Source organism: Pelobates fuscus, chromosome 5 (assembly GCF_036172605.1).
Source record: "Pelobates fuscus isolate aPelFus1 chromosome 5, aPelFus1.pri, whole genome shotgun sequence".
In the NCBI taxonomy this organism is placed as follows: Eukaryota; Metazoa; Chordata; class Amphibia; order Anura; family Pelobatidae; genus Pelobates; species Pelobates fuscus.
This window is the reverse complement of record NC_086321.1, coordinates 172,419,347-172,445,295: the sequence shown is the minus strand read 5'-3', so window position 1 is coordinate 172,445,295 and position 25,949 is coordinate 172,419,347. Positions and strand designations below refer to the sequence as shown.

General features: G+C 35.9%; 1 protein-coding gene across 1 annotated transcript; it reads left to right on the top strand.

Moving 5' to 3' along the window:
* Nucleotides 1–25,949, top strand: LHX5 (LIM homeobox 5). Its single transcript, XM_063457089.1, has 5 exons — nt 1–465; nt 3,782–4,005; nt 10,871–11,148; nt 14,250–14,415; nt 24,305–25,949. The coding sequence occupies exons 1-5, from the start codon at nt 293–295 to the stop codon at nt 24,667–24,669; spliced, it is 1,206 nt and encodes a 401-aa protein (XP_063313159.1). The 5' UTR covers nt 1–292; the 3' UTR covers nt 24,670–25,949.

Genomic DNA, 25,949 nt, shown 5'->3' with positions numbered 1-25,949 from the left:
TGCAGGGGGAGTGGGTGAAAGTGTCATCTAGGATATTTTTATTTTCACCCCATTTATTCCAGGAAGGAAGTTTGTGCTGGGGAGCCTCTATGAGCTTTGGGAGTATATTGTCACCCAGGAACAAGGAAATAAATACATTGCCAAAGGGAAGGAGAGGCCATCTGAGAGGTCTCCTGCCAGCTTCCTAGGGGGACAAGGATTCGGTGTATTTTGGGAAAACGCTGCTGGCTGAGAGGGAGGCTAGCAGGGGTCTATGTGGAGTTCTCTGGAAGGGTCCTGCTCTGGTTGAACCATGATGGTCCACTGTGCTGGCTGTGAGAGGCCCATCTTGGACCGGTTCCTGCTCAATGTTCTGGACCGGGCTTGGCATGTCAAGTGTGTGCAGTGCTGTGAGTGCAAGTGTAACCTCAGCGAGAAATGCTTCTCCAGGGAGGGAAAACTCTACTGCAAAACAGACTTTTTCAGGTAAGCAGGAGACTACAAGGCTGATGGCAGGGGTTGTACACCTGATTCAATTTCAAATGTATTATTCCATCATTTTCGAAGTGATGATCTATATGAGAATCAAGATTTCCACCCAAAAATCCCCAATACATTGTTATAAAGGCACATCAAGGCCAAGTGTGTGTGTGTAGCTAGAATATCTATCTATCCAATTATCTACCTATTCTGTTCTATATCCAATTAGCTGATTATTTACATGTATTATCGCCAACAAATTGGTCAATACTTCATGGTAACATTTGCACACCTTTTTATTTGGAAATAAACCCAACATGGGGTTTGATATAGAAAAGCCTGGATTTACCGGTATTGATGGTTTATTAAAACATTTTACATTTAGCGTGTGATATATTAGGGAAAAAATAGAATAAAATGACATTCGAGAGATTTTAAATAAGACTGAACAGTTTTCTCTTTTGAAAACAATGCAAAAAATCATATGATTAGAAAAATATAAAAATACAGAATGTTATTTAATTTGGCTTAAGTTACCGGCCAATTTACGGATATAGAGATTTTTTTTTAAAAAAAATATAACTTTAGAAAATACAAGTGGTATATTGTACACGTCTCTCTATTCTGGCTTTTGGATCATTTTGTTATAAATAAATTTCCGATATATTCACGAGAAAAAACGATCGAAGGTGTGTGTTTTATTTATTTATTTATTTATTTTTTTTAATTTTCTTTTAATGAGGGGGAACGTAGAATTCATAATGGGATTTATTTTTTATTTTTTAAATTGATATTGGAAATCTATTAAAGGATGGAATTGATTTTTAGAAAGTGTATTATGGAAGACCATTTTTATCAGAACATTTTCAAGCACTAGATTTTATACAAATTTTTATAAGCGTTTTTTAAAAAAAAAAAAAAAAACTATCCGGCAATCGAAGATCTCCCTTCTTAAAATGCAATTTATCTTGAAATGCAAAAAAAATGATTTTATTTTTATTTATTTGTTATTCCCCCTTTGTTCTTTTAAAAAAAAAAATATTTTAAGGGAACGTCCATTAGCTAATTATGTTACATTTTTTTTCCCCCCCCTATTTTATTTATTTTTAATCTGGCCTACAGTGAGCAGTCGACGATTGTACGTGTATTATGTATTCCTAAAACCTAATGGGATAAAATATTCTGGGAACAGCTGAGTATACCAAGTAATGTTACCTGTTCACATTCTTAAACTGGTAACTGAATTTCTCATGGTAATCCTATGCAAACAGACTAGTTCATTTTAATTGTATGGGCTGGAACAATGCACTCTTCATCCAAGATCCCGTAAAAACTATTGCTAGCCATTTTAATGGAAATGTCATTCTCGCCAAGGGGGCTAGTCATTTATTATGCTGGAAGCCCCTCTGGCAAGTAGTGGCAAGGAGATTTTTTTTTTTATTTTTTTTGCCAGAATGTTTCTTTGTCATGTTAAAATACCTGGATTTTATTTACTTCTATGTAACTCAGCTAAATCTAACTACTTAAATATACAGAGACGAAAGAGCTCCAATCTTTATACACTTTACACGACTTCCCTAAAATATAGGCCTTGTAAGTGACTGTTGGGGTTTATCTACTAAACTGAATTTTAAAGAATTGGAGATTGCGGATTTTTAAGCTGAAATGGTCTACCTATAAAAACTAGATAATTCATATTTAATTTTAAGTCCCATTCATCCTATTTCAATGAGTATACCCCTCATTGTTTTTTAGCTTGGCATATAACCAGTTAATCAGCTGATCTCCCATAAAACAAGCATGTTTCTCATTTAACTAGCTGGACCCAAAATGTTCCCTCCCAGCTAATGTAGAAACACTTTAGGAGCATTTAATGATTTTTGATAAGGTGCAGGTGAACTAATTATTTTTGTGGATAAGGCAGGAATGACTTATGACCTGTAATATAGCCACTAAATCAAAGTCCCAGATTGTGTGGGATTCGAGAGCACAGGATCACCGGTGCTATGGAAAATTTGACCCCCAAAAACTTATGTAAAAAATGTATCGAGATGCGAGAATTTAAAGAGATACATAATAGTTCATTTTTAGTGTAATGCATTGCATGTACAGTTAAATTAAAATGTGATATATTTTATGTCTGGCACATAGTAAAACATTTATTTAGGATTTTAAACTCTGTATTTATGGGCAAAAATTTTCTTAATTGTGTGTGTGTTGTCTTTATATTTTTTTCTTTTTTTTTTTTCTTTTTATTAAACGTGAATGCATTCAATAACTGTTTTTTCATTTATTTGTAATCATAAAATAAAAGCCACCATTTTTACTCTCCCATCTCAAGGCTTTTTTTTTTTTTTTTTTTAAATGAAGCTTTTGATTGCATACATGTTTGCTTACGAGCCCCCCACTGATCTGTGACAAAATAAACCTTCTTCCATTTTTAGTCCCCCAATTTAGAGAATTAAACAATTTCCAGCTTCTGGGGGGTAATCTTGTGCCTGTATAAATAATAATTTGGGGTTAAAATGGACATTCACATGTAGAGATACGTTTTCATGCATTTAAACTAATATTTAGATCTTAGCGAGCCTGTGTAAAACTAATACCATTTTTAATCTTACAGTTCAATAGTTTCAGGAATATCTACCTAAACCGCTGCATATATGAAAAATCCCTTTTTTTTTTTTTTTTTTTTTTTTTTTTCAGAGAAATGTTGTTTGGAATTGGATATAAATTATGTGCATGGTTGCTATATAGAACGGGGATATGATTCGATTTATAGCGAATGTGTGTCACTGTACGAAGACAAATTTAATGGATTCATGTTTTAATTCACATTATAAAATTTATTACACTATAAGAAATGGTGTATTATATCGAGATATACATGGCCAAAATGCTGGATATAGTTTGTGTCTTTTAAGTCTAGAATCCTCAATATTAACTTTTTTTTTTTTTTACCTCCTCTATAATCCCGTTAAAATGTGGAATTATATAGATTGTATCGCTGTGCCCACTGGGTTATGGCTGGGTATAGACCTTGGCCAGTCTCCATCTACTTGGCTGTGACATAAATTTCTAGAAAGGACCCTACTACCTCAGGGGCCAGAATACCCTTAATACGGCTAAGCATTTCAGGGCCCTGTGAGCTGTTGACCATAATTCCCATCATCCCTGATCATTGTATGAGTTGGTAATGATGGGAGTTTCTACCCTCCCCACCCCCCAAACATGGAATAATAGTGGGTAGATATGTGACAGCAGATTTCTCTCCCAATTTGAATCTCTCTTTACACCTCTCTCCCTCTCTCTCTTTTTGCAGGAGATTTGGTACCAAATGTGCAGGCTGTTCCCTGGGGATCTCCCCCAGTGATCTGGTCAGGAAGGCCAGAAACAAAGTATTTCACTTGAATTGCTTCACCTGCATGGTCTGCAACAAACAGCTCTCAACGGGGGAGGAACTGTACATTATAGACGAGAACAAATTTGTCTGTAAAGAGGACTATGTTAGCTCCAGCAGCCTAAAGGAGAGCAGTCTCAACTCAGGTGAGTGTATGCTCCGGATAATTCCTCCCCAGATCATTCAGGCCCTATTATGGGAAATCTGGTCCACGGCATTTGGAATGTCAAAGGTCAGCCACCACTGCCCCATGTGGGCCCTGGAATTACTAATGAAACGTAATTCACCCTTATGACGTCACTTAATGTCCTTATGACGTTAATGTAAACGTTTCGGTGTGGGTGCCCTCTACCCAGTAATTTGCCCCAGGGCAGACATTGTACATGGGTTTTGTTGTTGTTGTTGTTTTTCTTCTTTTTGTCCTTGGAGTATTGCAATCTGATTTTATTTTAAGTGTATTTTACTCCTATTGATACATTGTCTCCTAATGTTATTTTCTCCTCCTCCCCATCCCAGCATCTCGGTGCTCCTGTGCTCTGTCACATTTCCTCACAAGCCTTTAATAGAGGTCATGGTTTGTTAATTTCAGGCAGAGCTTCTCTATACACAAACAGCCCCTCCCTCCCCTGCCTGGCAGTATCTGGGTGGGAAGGGGAGAGGGACAGTAGCACAAGTGTCACACACCTGCTTTTGTTAACCGGTCTATAGCTCAGTGGACCAGGCAGTACGGTATTAAATTCGGCTAGCCGTACATTAAGCTCTTTAAGTACCTGATGGTCTGGAATGGCAAAGGTAACCTCAGCAGGGACAGAGCTTTAATCACTAAATACTGCATTTACAACTGGTCTGTAAAATGCAGGCACAGATTTTAGCTACATCATTTGATCCAACGCTTTCACCTTATATTGTCAAAGTGTCTGGTTTAATGAATAATCTGGAAAACCTGCTTTTGTGTGTGTGTGTGTGTGTGTGTGGTTATTTTCAAATGAAATTTAGTATATACATTTTTGGTGTTTTGTTAATGTTATTATATTGTCTACCTTATGGCGTGTGGAGATCTATGTGCTAAAATAAATCTGCAAGATGTGATTTCTACTTCACATTAATATTCTAAGTTAATAGATAATTTGAGGACCTGACTGGAGAAAATACTATTTATCTATATGGTGTTCTAGTGTATTTCGATTTTTCTAAGGTTGATCGTTGTATTTTGCAGCTACCTGTGTATTTGTAAGAGACAAATGATTTAATATATGTTAAAACCAATGTATTGTCAGTACCATTGGCTGACTGATATTCTTTATTTTATTGGAATGCTTGCTAATCTAGTGGAGTTGGTTTTTGTTTTTATGCCAATATCAAGTTGTTAAGGCTATCTGACCAATGCAGAGTTATTCGCTAAACCATGAATTGTCTGGAAATTGCAAATATAGGGTGAATATGGTTGGATTTAAATAAAGTTTGCAGCTTGGCTATTTAGGCCTAAAATTGGCCTCTCCGTGGTTTGTTCACAATATCTCATAGTTTAGGTAATTGCTCAAAGAGTGCCTATATGATAAGACATGAGCAGGCGTTAATCTTTTTATTTTATGCTTGGTTATTTTGAGGTATCCATTTAAAGCTTCTTTGTTCTCATTCAGATGAACTCTTGTTTAGCCATTTAGAACTGGAGTCTGAAACAAATGCATTTTATGTGTGTCCACATGTTCTCCACTGGGAGCTTGATGGGGTGTCCTTTTTAAGGAGGTATCTTTTATCCAGGCCCTAAGATCCTTGCCTTTTTATGATTGTTGTAATTAGGAGATACCACTTGTGTTTCCCAAGCCAAAAAAAAAAAAAGCCATTGCAAACACAATTTATTGAATTGTAAGCCTTGTAGACAAGACTTTTAGCCAGGAATTGAAATGTTAACTGCAGGTTTCTGTTGTTGGTGTTCTCCCATAACTCGTCAATCAGAGGATCTTCCGCAAGAATGTACTATATTGCTCCGAAGTAAATTCTCCAATACTTCCTGCTAATCAGGGAAGGATGCCATAGCTCAGACGTTGGCAACTTTTGGCACTTAAGATGTTGTGGACTACATCTCCCATAATGCTAGCAAAGCATCTGGGGACATGTCTAGAATGCTGATAGTTTCTTACACCTGCTAACTGGTTCATTAGAGATCCTATGTCTGGGTTTATATGTGACCGTGAATTTTGCCCAATCAGCAGATCTTTAGAACCAATGACTTTGAGTGTCCTAATGACAACATACATCCGTTATTAAATGTCAAGTTAAAAAAAAAAAACTGTTGCTTTGGTTCCGTCAATAAGCCATTCTAGGTCAACAGAGCATCTGAAACCCTTGCATCCTAAGCAGATCACACCAACACAGATCACCCCCAGCCAGTGTATTTGCTCAAATCATTTCCTGAGCTTAAACCACAGGGAGTCATAATTGCCTGCAACCCAGACCTAGTTGCCATACTAGAATTTGTTTAACATCGGAATGCTGTCCCTTTTAGATACAGAGCATCAATATATATGCATCTTATGTATTTAGATGTTTTTTTTTTAAATTCAGGTTTCTACTTTAGATCCTGTTTAGACCTGTGCCCTTTTAAATTGTCTTATACGCTGGCAACCGTCCCCTCCAATATTAAGCTCTAATTCCTGTATACGCAGTGTGTAAAAACCTTTTATTTTCAATGCTGGATACAGAGACCCTGAGTGTTGGCGGCCTCTGGATCAATACATGTTTAGTGATGTGAATCAGGTATAATATTAAACCACTCACAGAAGAGCATACAGGATGACTACACATAAAGCAAGGAGAGGGACATTAATACATCCTTATTCTCTGTATTCCTATTTAATATTACCAGATAGGAATACAAATTATTTTACCACATAACACACATTGTATGACCATGAATAGATTTCCTAAAAAAAAAAAACATTTTTACACCTTTTCATTTCCTTTTTAAAATTAAAAATTAAAAAAAACCTGTGTTCATTAACTGAATTGTACATATTTTCACAATATCGTTTTCAAAATATGTATACTTCACAGTTAGTAAAGCCAAGTGGGATTTGTCATGTTTATATGTAAATGATACATTGAAAGTATATCTATATTAGAATGTACATTGTAGAGGGGTTGTGTGTGTGTGTGTGTGTTTATTATTTTTTTTATTTTTTTTTTGTAAAGGAATACTGAATAAATATTCTGTATGTTGGATTAATGAGAAGGTCTCAATACAAGTGTATGAGTGAAATTTTAGTTTGACATTAGCCATAATGATCAATGCCATTTGCATCCATGATCTGTAGATTGTTTGAAGCCCTTTTGTTATGATAGTCTGTAAAGATGTGACTTGGCCCTAAAAATAATTGGGTTATGTAGTGCCATATAGGTGTTTATGTAAGCCTAGATATTTAGAGTGTTTTCTTATTGAGCAGTCATTATGACTTGCTATCAGACTAAAAGTGAACATTTAAATTTTGGCATCACATGTAACGTGTAAGAATGATTGTGGATAGAAATTGAATCCCAGTTTTTGCATCTCTTTACACGGCATACTGTTATAAAATTTTAAGAATTCACCTAACTGTAATAGTTTATCATGTCTTCCAACCATAACCAAAAGCCAAACCGAGCAAGAACAGACTGTCTGTAACCCTATTCTCTGAATAGGCATTTATATATTCAAAACCCATACATTGGCCCCAACTTGTTTACATTAATAAGCAACCTAGCGTAATTTGGGGAAAACATTGTCAACATTTTATTACATTTTTGATAAATAAAAAAAAAAAGTTTGCATGTTGCTGCACAGCATCCTAGTAGTGGCGTTGAATTGTTTTTTTGTTTTTTTTATGGCTGCTTTGTTTAAATTTTTTTTTTTTTTTTATCTAACTGCTATGATTTTGTGACATTTTTTTTTTTTTTACTTTATTCATGTTCTTTTGCACACTGACACATTCCAATGAATCACTGGAAATATTTAATTGAGATGACATCATTCCTGTGAAGAACATATTTCAAAACTTTATCGGTCTATTAAAATAAGACCGATCATGTAATGTGTGTGTGTATGTATGTATGTATGTATATATATATATATTATATTATATTAATTTAATCTCATACGAGACATTTATAATTGCAGGATAGTCTCTGTTTTTATCTTGTGTCAGCAATCCAATTATGGCAGTACCTGCCAAAACAAAAACATTTCATAAAGTGGCAGGTTATTCCCATAATTCGTGACAAATTGCTCACTTTTCATGTGAGAGAGATTTGTGTGTGTGTGTGTGTGTGTTTTTTTGTTTGTTTGTTTTTTGTTTCATCTCAAGATCAAATCTTGTTTTGGTATACATTGATCCTTATATACACAATGAATGGTGATTGTTGTTTCCCCCTCCCACTTGGAAATGTCATGATTGACCAGAGAATTGCCCATTTTCAACCAATTTTTAAAATAACTATTTTTCTAAGCTATTTATTTTCACACTCATTTAGGAAATGAAGTATTTTAGCCCTGCTGATAGCATGCCAATATTGAATAGAAATGTTAAAAACAAAATAATTTTAAGAATAGTTAAAAGTTGACTTTAAAATATACGTGGAAAAAGTGACATACAGCAAAAATATATTTATAGAGGTTTGTCATATTTTAAATTAAAAAGGAAGTAAAATCAAGAAATACTGAGTCAACTTAACAAGTATACATCTACGTTAACACATGGGACTCCTCTCCCCACTGTGTTTTTTTTTTTTTTTTTTTTTTTTTTTTAATCATAAGAACATTTATAAAAACAAGTATCCTGTTTTTAAATTGTATATCGAACATAAAGAATAACTTTATCTTATGGACTTTTTTTTTTTCTGGAGACTTAGAAATGCTAAATGGCAATTTAATTACAGTCCTTAATTTTTGTGTCTTTAATTGTTCACTGTGAAGTTTATTCAGTATACACCAATCTGTACTGAATTGAACTCTGAATTGCAAAGGTTAGACTAAAGCAACCTAGGTGTGACTATTGCAGACTTTGAAAAAGTTTCCAAATGCACTATTGTTGCCTAATTTTGCAATCTGGACAATGTTTAGTGCATAAACTAATAAGTATCTTTTAATCTTGACTGATTTCAGCTGCCAATCAAGTTCATGGTATGGACAGCCAATTCATATTCTGTTATTGCAACCAGATTAAGCTCTAAATAAAAATGTCAAATAGTCCTTTCTTTTACACAATAACTTTTTTTAGGATACAAATGGTGGGGAGATATCTAACCATAATTCTCTTATGTAAAATACAAGGCTTTTTAACCTGCAATCATCCTTTTGGATGAAGGAAAAACTCGTTTACATGTCTGCAGTTCTTCTAGATGATGGGAGTTTCAAAGTGATCTAATCACTTCCCCTGGATCACCACCTGTTAGTGGGAAAGCCAGACTCTAGAGAAGACAACTTATGTCTGTTTCTATTACGAGAGGGGAAACTTCATAAAGTTAAAACCTTTCTCCAAATACAGTTTTTCTGAACCACTTGTGAGTTTTTTTTGGTCACTGTTTAGATAACAAACTGTTCTGTATATTTATTTTATGCTCTTTGTTTTTCCCTAAACCAAATTAAGCCTATAGAGGAAACTCTTGATAAGATTAAAATATTACACTTCCTATTTTATTATTTTAGGAACAGATGCTAGTTTGTGGAATTTTTTTATTTGAATGTTCAATGTCAATACAGAAGTATTGGCAACAGTGGACGCGCATGTCCCCAAATCTGATCATTTAAATTGTGTTGCCCTCGAAACATGGGAACAGAAATCTGTAAAACTTTTTTTATTAGAAGGCCAGGGATAGTAAACCATAACCATCAGCCCAAGGTTAGTCTTACAGTGCATCAAACAAACAACTTTTTAATAAACTTCAGATATTACATTATTTAGGATTTTTAGAAATATTCACTAGAACCTGTGAGAGTAAACTAGACTAATGGATAAATACAGTATTGTCCCCTTAAGGACCAAACTTCTGCAATAAAAGGGAATCATGACATGTCACACATGTCGTGTGTCCTTAAGGGGTTAAATGTTGGCTGCAGTATAAAAAAAAAAAACTCCGTACAACTCCGAAGTTAAAGAGAAACAAAATTATGTTTGTTTGCACAGTCACACGAAGAAATGTGGATCTGGTCACTTCTTAAAGATTTGCCATGAGTTTATAAAGTCTGGCCTGGTCATTAACTCTGATATTGGCAACCATTATGCATGGCTATATAACGTTCTATCTTGACCAACATGTAGTCTACACTTCTCAGAGGGCAACATCTTGAAAAGATAATGAATTTTCTGTTATGCAATTATGGAAACATTTTAAATACAAATGTTGAGGTTTCACATATAAATTGACGCAGGCATATTTGTTTGGACAAACGCCTTACTTTGTACAAGTATTGGATTTTGAGATTTGTTTTTGTATCCATAATCTCTAAAATAAGAGATAAAGCAGCCTCTGACACACTCACGCAGTTATTTATGAACTAAACTGAGAATTCAAAGCAAATTTCAAATTTAAGGCCAGAGTAGCTGAATTGAAAGCATAACTGACCTTAAATTTGAAATTCTTACTCTTGTGAATAACTCTCCCAGCTTTCATTGTCGATTGCTCAAAAGGCATTCATTTTAAAAGTGACACTTGGATTGCTAACCTGTTTTCCTGCAGATATTCCACCTTACACCACACTGCCCGTGTGTGGCTCATTCAGTTGGCAGTCCATAGACAAGAGACCACCATTGTCTCAAACGTCCAAAGGACTCAACACCAGGAAAAATGTTCAAAGTTTTTATTATGCCATTAAAAAAAACAAACACAAAAAAAACACTTGTATTGGAACAAAAAACTGGTGCCACGGTAGTAGATTTGGAGTACTCAGTTCTGTTATGTTTTTAAGTATACAGGCAACACATGCGCATGTGGTTTCATATTGGTAGATGCATAATGCACACTCTGTTTATTCCTTAGTGTCATCTTGCACAGACAGAAGCTTGTCTCCTGATATCCCAGACCCCATACAAGATGAGAGCAAAGAGACAGACCATTCCACATCCTCGGACAAAGAGATAGCCAACAATGAAAATGAGGAACAGAATTCTGGCACGAAGAGGCGAGGACCTAGGACCACCATTAAAGCCAAACAGCTGGAGACTCTCAAAGCAGCATTTGCTGCCACTCCGAAACCAACAAGACACATTCGAGAGCAGCTGGCACAAGAAACTGGGTTGAATATGCGAGTTATTCAGGTAAATTGGGGTGGGGGACACACCGTAACTGATGATAACAAAACCTTTATTTTTTATTCACCTGTAAGTTATACTTTTAACTTAAAACCAGGGTTGTCAGTGCAGCCTACTTGTTGCATTATGACCGAAGACCTCTGTGCCCACGTGGGGTCATTCTTGTTTTCACTTGTTTGCTTTACTATTTGTTTTTCTTTGTCGTAATTGGCCATTTTTACCCAACTTTTCAGATGTGCATGGTTCTTGTCTCCTAACTTTTACATTTGCCAGTGTATGTTTGTGCTTTAAATTGGACTGGATTTTTGCTTGAAAGTTGTTGGTTTGGTTTTTGTTTGCGTTTTTTCTTTTCTTAATTGTTTTTGTGACTGTATTGAAATTGTTCATGCAGAAAGAAAATCCCCTCTTATTTGAATATAATTTCCATTTATACCATAATTACTTTTTATTTTTATATTTTTTAATATTTTTGAAGGCTACCACACCAAAAGCAATTCTATATAGCTAATTTTTTTTATTATTATTATTATTATGTAGGTCACTACCTTTAAACAGAGAGCAAGCTCTTCAGAATATAACAACTTTTATCAGTCCTCCTTTGACCCCTGAAAACATTCCAAGCAAAAACCAATCCTCTCTCAATATTCTGTTCTGCAGCTCTGTCCATTTTACAGAGTTATTTCTATCGACACCAGCCCTTGGACATGTGTCTTTCTTGCTATGGCTTTCTCTGCCTCCATAACTGAGATAATCAATCTTGGTGATCTCAGCCAATCCAATTCTTTCCCATAACAAAAAGCACTGGGCGCCTATTGCACATGAGTGGAAAAACACTGTGCTGTGCCATTCACCATATCTTTATAGAGATGCAATGAATCAGTGCATCTCTATAGGGAACATTAAGTGCCTCCATGCATGGCATGGAGATGCTGAACATCAGTGCTACATACTGTGCAGCACTGGGCTATGAAGCACCTCTCGTGGCCCTCTGAGTGACTGCCACTAGAGATGCCACACATTTACATTGAAGAGCCTGCAGGGATTGGCTATGGACAGCAGAACCACTACTATAGTGTCCCTTTTAAGGTTTCAGTCAAAATAGTTGATCCTAATTTATTTAAATCCCCCCCCCCTTCATAAATCTACAAACATTAACTAAATATTGAAAAAATAAATGTATACGTGTGTGTGTGTGTATATAGGTTTCAAATCCCAAGTCTTCTTTAAACAGTTTTACATCAGAATAGAAAATTGTGTTTACCCCAAATTATGTGTACTTTCTACCACCGATATAATCTAAGCTGTCATTTTAAGTGACAATGAGAATGTTCTGTGAGCTTGTCTGGTTATTGACTCCCCACTGAAGGCTTTTTTTTAAATGTACACTTTTTACACTCTTTCCTAGCTTTTTTTCTTTTTTTTCTTTCCTTTCATTCTGTTTTTATTTTAACCCTACTCTTTACATTCCCAAGCCCTCCCCTAGTATTCACTTTACTTCATTGGAAAAGATTGGTGTTTTTTAATCCTCATTCCACCAGCAAAAGAGTGAGGGCCTTCCCTTGTCTCTTGGGCAGGGGGTCTCCATTCATCCCCCTGAAAGAGTTGTAATCCGGATCCTGTAAGCCCTTTAGAGGGGCTTGTACAGGATATGATGCTTTGATAAAGTGGTTTTCACTTTTGATGGTTTTCATGTTCGTTCTCTCTCTCTCGGCTTATCCCAGTAAGAATTACTCCAAAGTTCGCAGTAATCCCTCATCTTAGGGGTGGGACTCCATGACAGGAACCAAACTCGAGGGATGAGCCGTATGCATGGGGTTTTAAAAATGTAATCGCAGATAGAGCGGTAGGGTTATTTGTGAGTTGGTAATTGCCTCTAGAACTGCAGCATCATTTCATAAACTATCTAAGCTTACTTGATATCTGTTTCTCTTGACATATTTTAAGATTTTGGACCCATCTGTGAGGGTTTTTTTTTTTTTTTTTTTTTTAATGGTTTTTTTTTTATTTGTACTATACTCAGTCTTTTTTTAATTTTGTTTACGTAATGAACATTTCAAGGAGCATTATTATGTATTTGTAGTTTTGTGTATTTTCTATATCTCTGCAAAATTATCCATTGTTTGTACTGGACTTTGAACACACAGATAAATGTATTTGTGTGTGTGTGTGTGTGTGTGTGTATGTATGTATGTATAATTTTACTAGGTTAATAGGAGAGAAGATTTTTTTTTTGCCTAACTGTGTGTTTGTTTAGTAGGTTGAACACGAATTGTTATTGCTTCCATCTCTGTCTACCCCTTATGCTCTTATTGTCGCAGAAAAATGTTTGCAAAATCTGTTTTTGTGTTTTTTGGAAGCTCAAGGTTTAGCATGTTTCAATGGCCACTCTTATTCATATGCCATGCATACAGTTCATTTTCTCCATACTGCTGGTTCGATCGTACAGCCTTTCGTAGGCAAGATGCCATTCTTTTGTTTACATGCAATTGCACTTGTGCCCACAGAGGGCATCTCTGATCAGATGCAGCCAGATCTGAATTCTGTGTTCCTTATTTGGGCTGTGCTGCAGATTTCTTTAAGGCCATTATTTAAAGTCTGTGTGAATCCGTTTGTATGAGGTGTCTGTTTATTGTGGGAGTCTGTATTAATCAACTAATTAATGTGCTGTTTGCTCATTTGTTGGTTTTCTTTTCTGCCACTGTGCCATTGTATCAGTGCATCATTGTGTATGTGGCTGCTCACTGTTCCACAGTAGTATGGGTGAAAAGGGTGTTTTTGGAAAGAAATAAAGAACCTACTGAAAAAATACCACAAAACCAGAAATGGTGCAAAACTCAAACTCCATGAGAAATGTAAAATAGAAAATTGCTACATTTAAAAAAAAAAAAAAATCCTGTCCGTTAAAGAATGGTTCGAATTTGAGTGCAGTTCTAGGTTTTAAGCCATGTGTCCCAGAAACATTTTTAAATTATTACTGTATATTGTTATCTTTTAATGGATAGCTACCATTTTTCACTTGCCTAGACCATATTTAACTGGTATCTAATCTGGAAGAAAACATATAGGTGTTTATTTAATCTAACATATATATATTTTATTTTTTATAGGTTTGGTTCCAAAATCGGAGGTCCAAGGAGAGAAGAATGAAGCAGCTTAGTGCGTTGGGTGCCAGGAGACATGCTTTCTTCCGGAGCCCAAGACGCATGCGTCCCTTGGGAGGAAGACTAGATGAGTCAGACATCTTGGGGTCTGGTGCATACAGCTACTATGGAGGTAACCTGCAGGCTGAGGGTGCTGGTCTTTTAGATGAGAAATGCATGCCTGTTTTTGACACCTCCTGTGAGATTGAAGGCAATTTCACCATTAACCCCTACTGGTGAAAAACTTGTTATTGTGAAACGAAACATGGCCTACAAAATCCCTCTTAAATGACAATCAGGTGTAACTTCTCAATTGTTAAATTTGCTGATTGCTACAGAATACAATTGTGTGGTTTTTGTTTTATATTTTTTTTAAATAAATGGTTACACCAATAAAACGGAGCATTTATTGTTGTTGCAGGCCTTCGGAGAGCAGTTGGATTAACCAAATGTTTCCCCATTATATAATCTTTTTGTAGAGACCTTCAAGGGTGGGTTTTACCACCCATTTATATTCTAGTGGGAAAATCCCAAGGACTAAAAGAGGAGCTAGAAAGGATGTGGAAAGTAAAGGCTGTAGTAGTCCCAGTTGGGGTAGGAGCACTTGGTGCAGTGCCCCCAAGTTGGGGAAGTGGCTTCAGCAGATTCCAAGTGGTACATCGGAGACCCCTGTCCAAAAGACTGTAGTTCTAGGAACAGCTAAGATACTGCACAGAACACTCACTTTCTTTTTATCTCTCTATCAGTGGCGGATCCAGAACTTAATCTTGGGAGGGGCACTGGCAGATCATTTAAATAAACAATCCAGGCACAATAACCACTACAGCTCTCTGTAGTGGTTTTGGTGCCAGGAGTGCCGTGGTGCCCTCCCAGAGTAAGTAGTCAAACCGTTTAAAAAAACTTTGATAACTTACCCGGGGTCTGCCAGGATAGTGTGTGTGTGTGTGTGTGTGTGTGTCGCAGTATGTGTATGGGAGGGGGCAGTGCGTGTGTGAGGGGGGTGCAATGTATATATTGGGAGCAGTATGTTCGTGTGTAAGGGGGGCAGTGTGTTTGTGTGTGTATGGGGGGGTCAGTGTGTGTGTGTAGTTACATTGTGTGAGTGGCGCAGTGTGTAAGGGGTTATAGTTTGTCTGAGGGGATAGGGGGGCAGATTAAAGAGATTTTTTTTTTTTTTTTTTTTTTTTTTTTAAATTCTTAAACAATTACTAAAATATAGTTAATGTACCCCCCTCCCTTCTTAACTTTGCTGAGGGATGGGGAGACATTGCTTTCTTCCAATCCCTGGTGTTCTAGTGGTGAGAGTTAACTCTAGCCTACAGCTCAGACTAGAGTTCACTCTCGTGAGAATGGAGCGTTGCCATGGTAACCACAGCAAAGCTCCGTGCTCGTGAGAGGAACCCGGTGGAGCTGCACGTAAGAGCTCCCCCTGGGTTCTCTCTCCCTCACTTATCTCCCCTCCGGTCCATGAAGGCAAACAGCATGGGCCGGCAGGGGAGAGCCTTGGCCTCACTATTTTCTCTCCCCCCCCCCCCCCCCCCCACACACACACACAGGATCCACCACTGCTCTATATCTCAGGACATAGTTTTGCTTTAGTGGAATATCCCTTGCAGTTGTACTTTGCAATTGCTCCAATAGCATACTGAGAAAACATTTCTCCTATGTCTAATTTGGGAGCATTCAATAATTTATCTAATGCTTATTCTACTTCTGTCTACATCTTGCATGTTAGCCAACCTAGTGAATCCAATGTAACAGCAAGTCAAAATTATGTCTATCCACAATTCTTATTCCATAACGTTTTAGTAGAGGCATTCACCAACAATGTACTCTAATTGGTGATCTCTTTTAAAAAAAAGTGGGTTTACCTAATACTGGACACTGAGATTAATGCCTCTTCCTTCCAACATCACTTTTTTTTTCATTCTGCTTTTGATTTTCATCCTTTTATAGACCCCAGTTCCATGTTCTCTTCTAAAGCCATTATCTTGATATCTCCTTCTCTAGAAATTCATACATGTAGCTCCCTATTTTCTGGGGAGATTGCATATTTCAGGTTTTATGTGTCTGCTTTATGGCAAGCCTGGCAAATCCATTTCCATTTGCTGTGGTGTACATGGAGCAATCCCTTCTCAGTTTCACTTGTGCTGCAAAACAGTAAAGCTTTAGGAATTTCATAAATGACATTGAGGGAAACTTAAAAGGCAGAAAAGGGAACCGCCTCTTTAAATACACGGCCTGGGCTCTCTTCTGACATCTCAAAGGGGATCCGTTACATTTTTGGATTTTTAATATTCTATTTACTACTCTGCTGTATTGAACAAATGTTTGTAAATACTTAAAAAATAGTTAGTTATCCACATGCCTGTATTATTTAATATTTGATCCTGACATGAGCCTATATGTTTACGTCCAATAAACCATTGTTATGCCTGCCCTCTTCTGCCACTAAACATAGTGTATGGAATAGCGAACAGAAACTCCTTCAATGCTATGCAAGTAGTGAAACCAGTTGTGATGTGATTTTTTTTGTAAATGTTTTAATATATATCTAAAAGAAAATGAAGCATCATATGTATTTAATAAAAAAAAAAGTTATTGGCAAGTTTTGTAGTGGTTTTTATTTTTTATTCACTAGTGTAATTTTTAGAAAAGTGGCTTCCCCTATGACAATTACTATTGTAATTACTTAACCAATGAAGACGGTATCCCTTACAGGTTTGTGGGAGGGTTTTGGTTTGGAGTGACCATTGTTTCCACCCGATTAGTGGTCGCTTCTTGTATCTTATGACTTTGGGTGGAAGGAATTCATGTAAAGTTTGCACATGTAGTGGGGATAATACTCCTAGTATCTGGTTATTAAAATGTTTGGTAGAAACAAAATCTCCTTTTTAAAGTACATTTTTCTTATTTTTTTTTATTTTTTTACCTGAGCAATAATATTACAGTTAAAAGTAGCCTACATCTAGTTATCTAAATTGTGATTTCTAAGCAGCAAATTTATAGATTTACAGGAAATGTATATCTAAACACTCCATGCCCACTTTATTATGTACTCTTATAACTAAAATATTATTTTTTTTTTTCCTGGAATTCTTTGCATTATGTACTCTAGGGGGGCACTGTAACTGTTAATTTTGCATTTTGGTTTGTCATGTTCTACAGATATTTGTCGCAAAATCATATTGCAAATCAATCCCTGCCTGTCATACCAAAGGTGCTATACTGGATTGAGATGTGAGATCACTAATTGACAAAAAGAATAGGTTCGTAAATTAATGACCAGGTTTCATAACGGTTACTCCAGGACCTTTTCAGTATTAACATTATGATTTTATTATTTGTATAACGTCAACAAATTCAGCAGCGCTTCGTAATTCTAGAAAGGGGATATTTAGAGGTGAAGAAGGCCTTGCTCAAACGAGTTTACGGTCTGGGGTTTTGAGTTGGGCAGATCTAGATCATTAGATCTTTATCTGCCCAAGGACACTTACTGGTGATGTTGCAGTCCGACCAAAATGTGAAAAATGGCTGAAATTAAATGATGATGATATAAATAAAAAAATAAAATTATTTTGTTAAAATGGAGTATCCGTTTAACAGGGATACATAGGAAGGAGAGCAGCATATGTATTTGAGGTATAGCTCAAATAACTAAGAACACTCACATGAAGTAGAACCTGGTAACCTAGGCTCAATATTCGCACAGATTCGCCTTTGCAGGTAGCAGCACACCTTTTCTTCTTACTGAACACCACACTCAAAAGGGAGAAGAGGTGGGAAAAAAGGAAGGAATAGTGCAGGTGTCTAAACCACTCCAATATAAACAAACAAGCTAGATGTGCTCACCTTGATAAGAGTCAAATTATTCCTTGCTCTAGGTATGTAAACTTGGTGACCCTTATGGGGAGACGCTACCCACAACTGTGTACCAGTGGATGAATGTGCTGGATACTGATAAAATATATGCTATGGAGATGTAATAAAATGTATAACAATATTTTTAAATCGTCCCTGACGAAGTCTAGAACTGGACGAAACGCGTAGGATTTTAACTAACAGTTGCACAGACTTTTATTTCTTGTTTTGTGCTTCTGAATGCTGCTATATTAGCTGCTGACAATCTGGATACCACTATTGATGTGGAGACATGCTGTTTATCTTCTGATGCATTATATATGGTGCGTATGGTAGATTGTACCGACTACTCTACAGGTTGCACTATTTCTCACTTTTGGTGATTCCACACACAATTTTTCCTTTTGTTTTTTTTCTTTGTATTACTTGTAATTTTGAGTGTCTCTAGGGAACACTTTAACCTAAGATGTTTTGTGTGTCAGATCATACAGTATCCAGCTCTTTGTGTGTTTTAATATTTATTAATATTCATATAAAAACAATATAAAAGTGCAGGAATTAACAATGTCAAAACTAATTTTGCCAATAATCTAGGCTTCTTCAGACCTTTAGTATTCAGCACCTTCATCTACTGGTGTACAGCTGTAGGTAGTGACCCCAAGTCTTCATATTGAACCATATTGAAGTCTTCGACATGTGAATTTTCCTAGTTAGTTTAGCTATACCTCCCTGGTGGACACGGTACCCTCTGCACTATATTTTGTCTATATCTTGTTTTTGGGTTTTTTTGTTTTACCTATGATGCTCTCCTTCCTTTATATCACTGTTATTAAAGGGTAATATACCCAATTTTAATAGCTCCACTATTTATAGGGTTTTTTCACTTTTTTTTTTTTTTTTTTTTTTTTTTTTATATGTACATTATTCTTTATTTTGGTGAGAGGAGTAAGGTGAACCCCACGCCAATGTTTGTTTTTCAGATGCTAGTCTGTCTATTTAAGTGCTGTTTTTGCACACTACTCCTCTGTTTACTTATAGTGGGAATCAAACAACTGACTTGAGATATTGAATTTAAACAGTTTTGGTCTAACATTTTTTTTTTTTTTGCCTTGTTATCTCTGCATAATTCCCATCTTGGCTAATAAACTGAAAATGCTGGTATTGTTTGTAGATCTATGGTCAGATTTTCATTTGTTCGGCTTTATTTACTATTTACCTGAGAGCAATATATTTGACAAGATTTCTATCCGTGACAAACGTAGCCAAACTGGAAAAATATCCAGACTGTTCGTTTTGGATTAACATAATTTTTTTTTATCAATTCACCACAAGTAAACACAATTAAATAATTGCTAATTTTTTTTTTTTTATATAACTGAAAATTTAAATGGAGGATTTAGCTACTCTTTACTACATCCATTTAAAGGGACACTCCACATGCCCAAAACAATTTTTTTTTTTTTTTTTTTTTGGTTTGGTTTGTTCAGCGCTTTGTAAAACTAAACTTATTAGTCAGGTAATTGACAAGCTCTGCAGCATTTCCTTGCTGTTTTTAGATATGACCCCTATTGGAAACCTGCATAATTAAATTGTTTTAAAGAAACAAATGTTTCCATTGGAATGTTCCTTTTAGACAATATATGTGGTTTTAAAGTCATTGTCCTTCCTCAAGGGAGCAGCCCTAGAGGAAGTCATTTGAAGTGGAAGCATAGCTGACTTAGAGATTGTTTCCAATTTGCCTGTTTTTACCTTTTTAATATGAAATTCAATTTGGATTCTCACTTTTGTGTATTATATATATTTGTCTTCATCTCAGCCCAATGCATAAACACATACCACACAACTGACTTTTTTTTATTATTGCCATTTTTATTTTAAAGTGTAGTCAATGTTAATGTCATATGGGATGGGAAGGGTCCACAGTAGAAGCATGATAATGGGAATGGAAACTTCTCTGGTTGCAGTCTGGTGAAGCACAGCAGGGCTCCCTCTAGGCACTTTGAGCAAGAAGACTGTTCTCTATGAGTTTCCATTGAAGAAGGGTGGTGGAGAATGATACATGTTGGCCGACAACCTTGTATTCTGACTTTGCGTCTTGTACCTCTTCACCTTCTAATACACAAAGCTTAGGCTGCTATAACCTGTTCCTGCTGCTTAGGCCTGACTTTCAAGGCAAACTTCTCACTAGATACTGCCTGCAGCAGGGAGATCTATGCCTATCCAAATCCTGTGCTGCACTTTAGGAAATGTCACACCAAGCAGTAAGAGCCACTTTGCACAGTATAACATCACGACAGACGTTTCACTTTTATATTCCTCTTTATCCAAATCCATCATTACACAGTGCCTTTCTCTGGTGGGGGTGAATTATGGAGCCTGAGTCTCCTATTTTATCACAAAACATTTGAAGTAAGATAATAGCACATCATATTGCCAAATCCCATGTACCTGTTTGCTTGTGTGTCTCTGTGATGATCTGCCCCATCACAACACTGGCCAAATACATTTTAATGCAGTAGTGGGACATGACATGTTGCAAGCCTGTTGACAGGAAACATAAGAAAATTACTTTTTTCTTTCTGTATTGACCCCTAAAGTGTAGTCACAATCCATAACTATTCCCGATCTCTAAAATACCTTTGCCCTCCCCGTAAACCTAATTTTCAAAGATTAAATGATCAGGAAGCTTTAGAGAGATTTTCACAAGGTTTCTTCCTGAGGTCTCCCTAATCTCCTTTTCCCTCTCAATCCTCTAAGTACTAAAACCACCTCCCTCCTCCTCACCTCTTAAAGGTTTCCATCCTTGCTTGTCCAAACTTTGCACCCCGCTGCACTATATATAGTAAAAAAAAAAAAAAAATGTAAAAAAGAAAATGGCAAGCGCATTGTGAAGAACACGTTACAAGCCGCTATGCCTCACTCATCTCCCCCCTTTTCTCTCTTTTTCTCTCTCTCTCCCTCTGTAGTGTTGCTGGAAACAATACACCCAGCTGCTTTCTTTGTACCTTACTCAGACAACAGTTGTTCCAATTGCCTTCACATTCCTGGAACATATGGAGGGTGATTGGGAGAGCGCAGGGTACCCTGCCTTTCTCTGTTTGTTTTCTCCTTACTGTGATCCACAATTTACCCAATGCAATTATCATTTGTGTCATGTGCCCCTGAAATACAGACCTGAATAATATTTCTAGGAGCAATTCTGTACAGTCGTGGTTTCTTTGCTCTTTACTCCTCAGATTCTTGCTTTTTACATCTTTTTTGCTTTTCTTTAAAATTTTTAAATAAAGGAGGTTGGATAACTTTTGACATTTATGTGTAAATATGGCACCCTAGATTACCTACACTTCCTGTGCTACTTTCTGTGGCAATTAATGGCTTTTCTTTTGTCTGCAGAGAAATGGATAAGCTAGGCATCCTGCCTTTTCATAAAATAATGGCATTTAATAAAATTGTTAATGTTGTACCATTTCCTAAAGTAATAAAATTTAGGAGAATAATGCACAGTGGGAAATGTTAAAACCTGCATTGCAGTTCCATCCTTTCAAATGTAACCTACATACAAAATATGAAAATAAAAAATCAGGCTAGATAACATAGGTATTTAGGTTTTTTTATTCCACAGAAACTTACCCCATCATAAGTTAGTGAGAATTCTGTGTGATACCAATGGTCTTCTCTTACGTTTTATCTATACATCTTTTCTATAAACCTGTATAGAAATCAACATAGTATAGGTGTACTTTCTCTATAATGGTTTCATTTAAACAAAGTATGGTTTCTGCTTTGGTTGTTTGGGTTTTTTTGGTTTTTTTTTTATTTTTATATCAATTTATCACAACATTACTGATCTGACATTGTTTTCTACGAACTGCTCACTATAGTTAATTAGCTCAACCTTCTGTTTTGTTTTTGTTTGTTTTCTGCACACATTAGCCTACAGTTATAGTTATACAGGTATACTAGAACAGTCTTCTCATTCCATTGCAATTACTTCATTTCTACTGTTCATGGCTACATACTCTCCTTCCCTCTTAGATATTCGAGCCACTCTCCTATCCATCCATCCTTTTATTTATGCATTTTTTTTCCTTGCAGTATGTTACAAGTTTGATTTTTCTTGTCTTTTGTTATTGTGAATTGGGTAGTATGTTTACCAAGTACACGCATTTAGTGTTCTCAATAGATCTGTGTGTCAAGAGATTACTGAATTTTTTTTTTTCTTTCTTCATTCTGACCAAAGAACAAGACAAAAGGATTCAAGCAAATTGTTTTTTTTTTTTTTTGTTTTTTTTTCTCATTTAGTTAATTCAGCCCCAAATTCAATTAAACAGATACTCTAGCTGGCCTGCAGATTTATTTATTTTTAACATATATTAAAGTCTCTAAATTTAGTAATCACTTTTTTTGTACTTTAATATATAATACATGTATTTGTAATGTAATTGAACCCATTTTATTCTTTAAATTAGAGAAATTAAATATTTAGAGATTTGGCACTATTAAGAGAATGTAGTTTCAACACATCATTTGTGCTACATAAACATGTAAAAGTATCCCCCCTTTTTTTTTTCTTTTTGACAGGGTGATATTTATTTATTTATTTTTATTCATTTATTTTTTCCTTTTTATTGAAACCTGAATAAAACCTTTTTTGTTTTTAATTCAGAAAAAACGCTTAAAAAGTAATTATATCCCCATCTGCTCCCTCCTGCATCTCTATATTCTCTGGCTCATCCCAGACCCCCCTTTCCTCCCCTTCCCCCCCCCCCCCCCATTCCAAGAACACTTAATGCTTTGCCACACTTACAAATGGATTTAATTCTGCCGGCTGTGTGATTTATTTCTCTTAAGTGTTGTGGATTATTATTTACTATTAATTAGGATATGAGTGCACTGAAACAAGACGTCTGGTATTATAGGGTTGTTTATCTCATTGATAAAACAATGATAATTTTGTGCAAAACACATAAAATATACAGAACATCAACTTTCAATGAGGGATGAAGTCTCTTAACATCAGTGATACAAGCGTTTTGATTTAGGTGTGCATAAACAATGCATACAAAGCACAGAAAATAATACAATAAAAAAATAAATAAAAAAAGTTATACTCCATTTTTCTTAATGTGTGTTTTTTTTTTTAAGCAATTCATGTCCTATGTAATAACTTTATACCAAATAGGTGTGTATGTGTGTGATATATATATATCAATTTTTTTTTATTATTATAATTTGTAATATTTTTAACAAGTGTCTGGTGTGATTTTTGAGATCTGTTAGTTGATGCTAGTCATTCCCTCAAGCAAATGTCTATTCTCACCTCAAATGTTGAATTTTTTTTTTCTCCTGCCTAAGAAGGCTGTTAAGGGATTATATGAATTTCTCACCTTCCATATCATTTTAATTAATGCAATGCTATGTCTGAAGTAATTTTTATTTATTTTATTGCTGTTTTTTCACTTTTTATTTTGGTATTTGCTTCTGCATTTTGGTTTTCACGGTTTTGTCACCTGCTTATTAAGGGTGGATTATCTGTAAAATCTCACAACTGGGCAATAAATTCTGCATTGTTCTACAATATTTGATACAACCACTCAGTCACTCATTAACACATATTAGATTATCAAGTCTTCTGGCTAAGTATCGTACATATAGAATTTTGACAGAAATTGGCCTTTATAAACTAATTGGACTGTGTAACAGAGACTTAGTTTTGCTTAGTAATCCCCAACCTAACCACATAAAGCTGCAATGGTGGTAAAGCAGAGATTTGCTTTCATGGGAGTAAAACCCAAAAATACCTGTATTTTCTGTGTGTGTGTGTTCATGTCGCTCCTAAACCAGAGCAAAGGCTTGCTCTGTCGGCTGTGAGAGAGTTTTGTGACCCATCTTGTTCATTCTATAGGGTTAAAATCTAATACTAGCAGGTCAACCATGCATTGAAAGTAGTTGGTGTTATAGGGTCAATCACAGAGAGATTAGGAAAAAGCTCTCAAATCTCTGTCTGTGAGTCTTGTTCCGTTTTCCATTGTTATCTCTGTCTTGTGTAGAGCAGGGCAGGTGTCCAGATTTATTGTAAATTATCTGTAAATTAGTCCTGCTTGCTAATCTTCTTATCTATCTTACACTTGTTTTTGTGTTTATTTCTTTTGTTCTGTTAGATTATCAAGGAGATTATTATGGAAGTGGAAATTATGACTTTTTTCCCCATGGGCCTCCATCTCAGACTCAATCCCCTGCAGATTCCAGTTACCTACAGAACACTGGACCTGGTTCATCCTCTCTAGGACCCTTAGAACCTCAATTGTCTGGTCATCATCCCTCAGAAAACCAAAGATATGCGGACATGATATCTCACCCAGACACTCCCAGCCCAGAGCCTGGCATGACTGGCTCACTCCATCCCATTCCTGGAGAAGTCTTCAGCAATGGTCCTAGTCCACCTTTTTCTATGTCTAGCAATAGTGGTTTCAGTGGCCCACTACCCCATCAAAATCCAGATATGAATGAAGCTACAGTATGGTAATACTGTATGGACTGACTGTGGAATGTACTGTTTCTTCTCCTTAACCAGAATTCTACCTTTCACCTGTTTTCTTCAGTTTTTTTTCCCTTGACTCACCAATTAGTATGGTGAACATTTCATCTTATAAAAGACAAGTCCAACTGCTCTCAGTGTTCCTCTGACTCCTCGTTACATTTTTTTTCCCTAAGATTAGGGGATGCACAGTGAACAAGCTGCAGTGCCCAGAGTTAAAATATCTGTGAAAATCTGGGTGCATTAATACCAAAATCAAGTGACCCAAAACCAAAAGCCACCTCCACGACAGCTTAAGATAAACATCAAGTCTGTCTTTCTCGTCTTATCTTAAACCACTCTGACAATGGGACTAACAGCACAGGGACCAATATGGCGCTGAAACCAAAATTCACATTCATAGATGTTTCAATGTAAAACTGCCTCTCCCCCTTTTTTTTTTTTTTCTTTTTTTTTTTTAACTTGAAGCCAACTGAACAACTAATCTACCCAGTTTCATTGGGACCAAGCTACATTTCCAAGCTGTGTAAGACAAGACCATTGTGAGTCCTCACCCAAGTTCCCAGATTAACCCTAACGTAATTATCAGTTTTGGTATCCAACACAGCATACATTCTACCACATGCCCAGTTATCACGAATGGCTTTATTTTGTTTTTTAATTATTTTTTTTAATGATGTTATGCACCTCTTCAACATAAAGGGCATAGGTTGCATTACAAAATATTGAATAAAACCGAGAAAGATTGTTTTATTGTGTGTCTCTTAACAATGCAACTTCTCTAAAATAACTGGTCACAATGCACCAGCCATAACGTTAGGTAGTTATCTAAAGCAATAAAATGTGTGAAGGGATATACATGTGCTAATGAAAAGCTTTGGATTTAGCGATTTCTTTCACTCCTAGTTTTTGCATTGATTAAATTCTTACCTGGCATTAACCCAGCCATCTTAAAGAATTTGTGTCAAACAACCCTACCGTTCTTACTTTAGATTGATAAACTATACTGGCACAAATCAAGTCAAGAGTTTGTATTATTAAGATAACCATCTAGGCTTTTTATGGGCTGTTGGAAGAATGAAATATAAAAATAGTATGCTCTATAGGAGCCCTCTAGTGCCTAATCACTAGAATACAACCTCTGTCCTTAACTTCAGTAAGAAACCAGATGAAAAGTTGCAATGCTGATTCCAATTTTCTTTATCCTAATTTCTCCAAACTTTAAAAAATACCCAACCCACTTGTTAACCTTGACCTGGGAGAGAAGA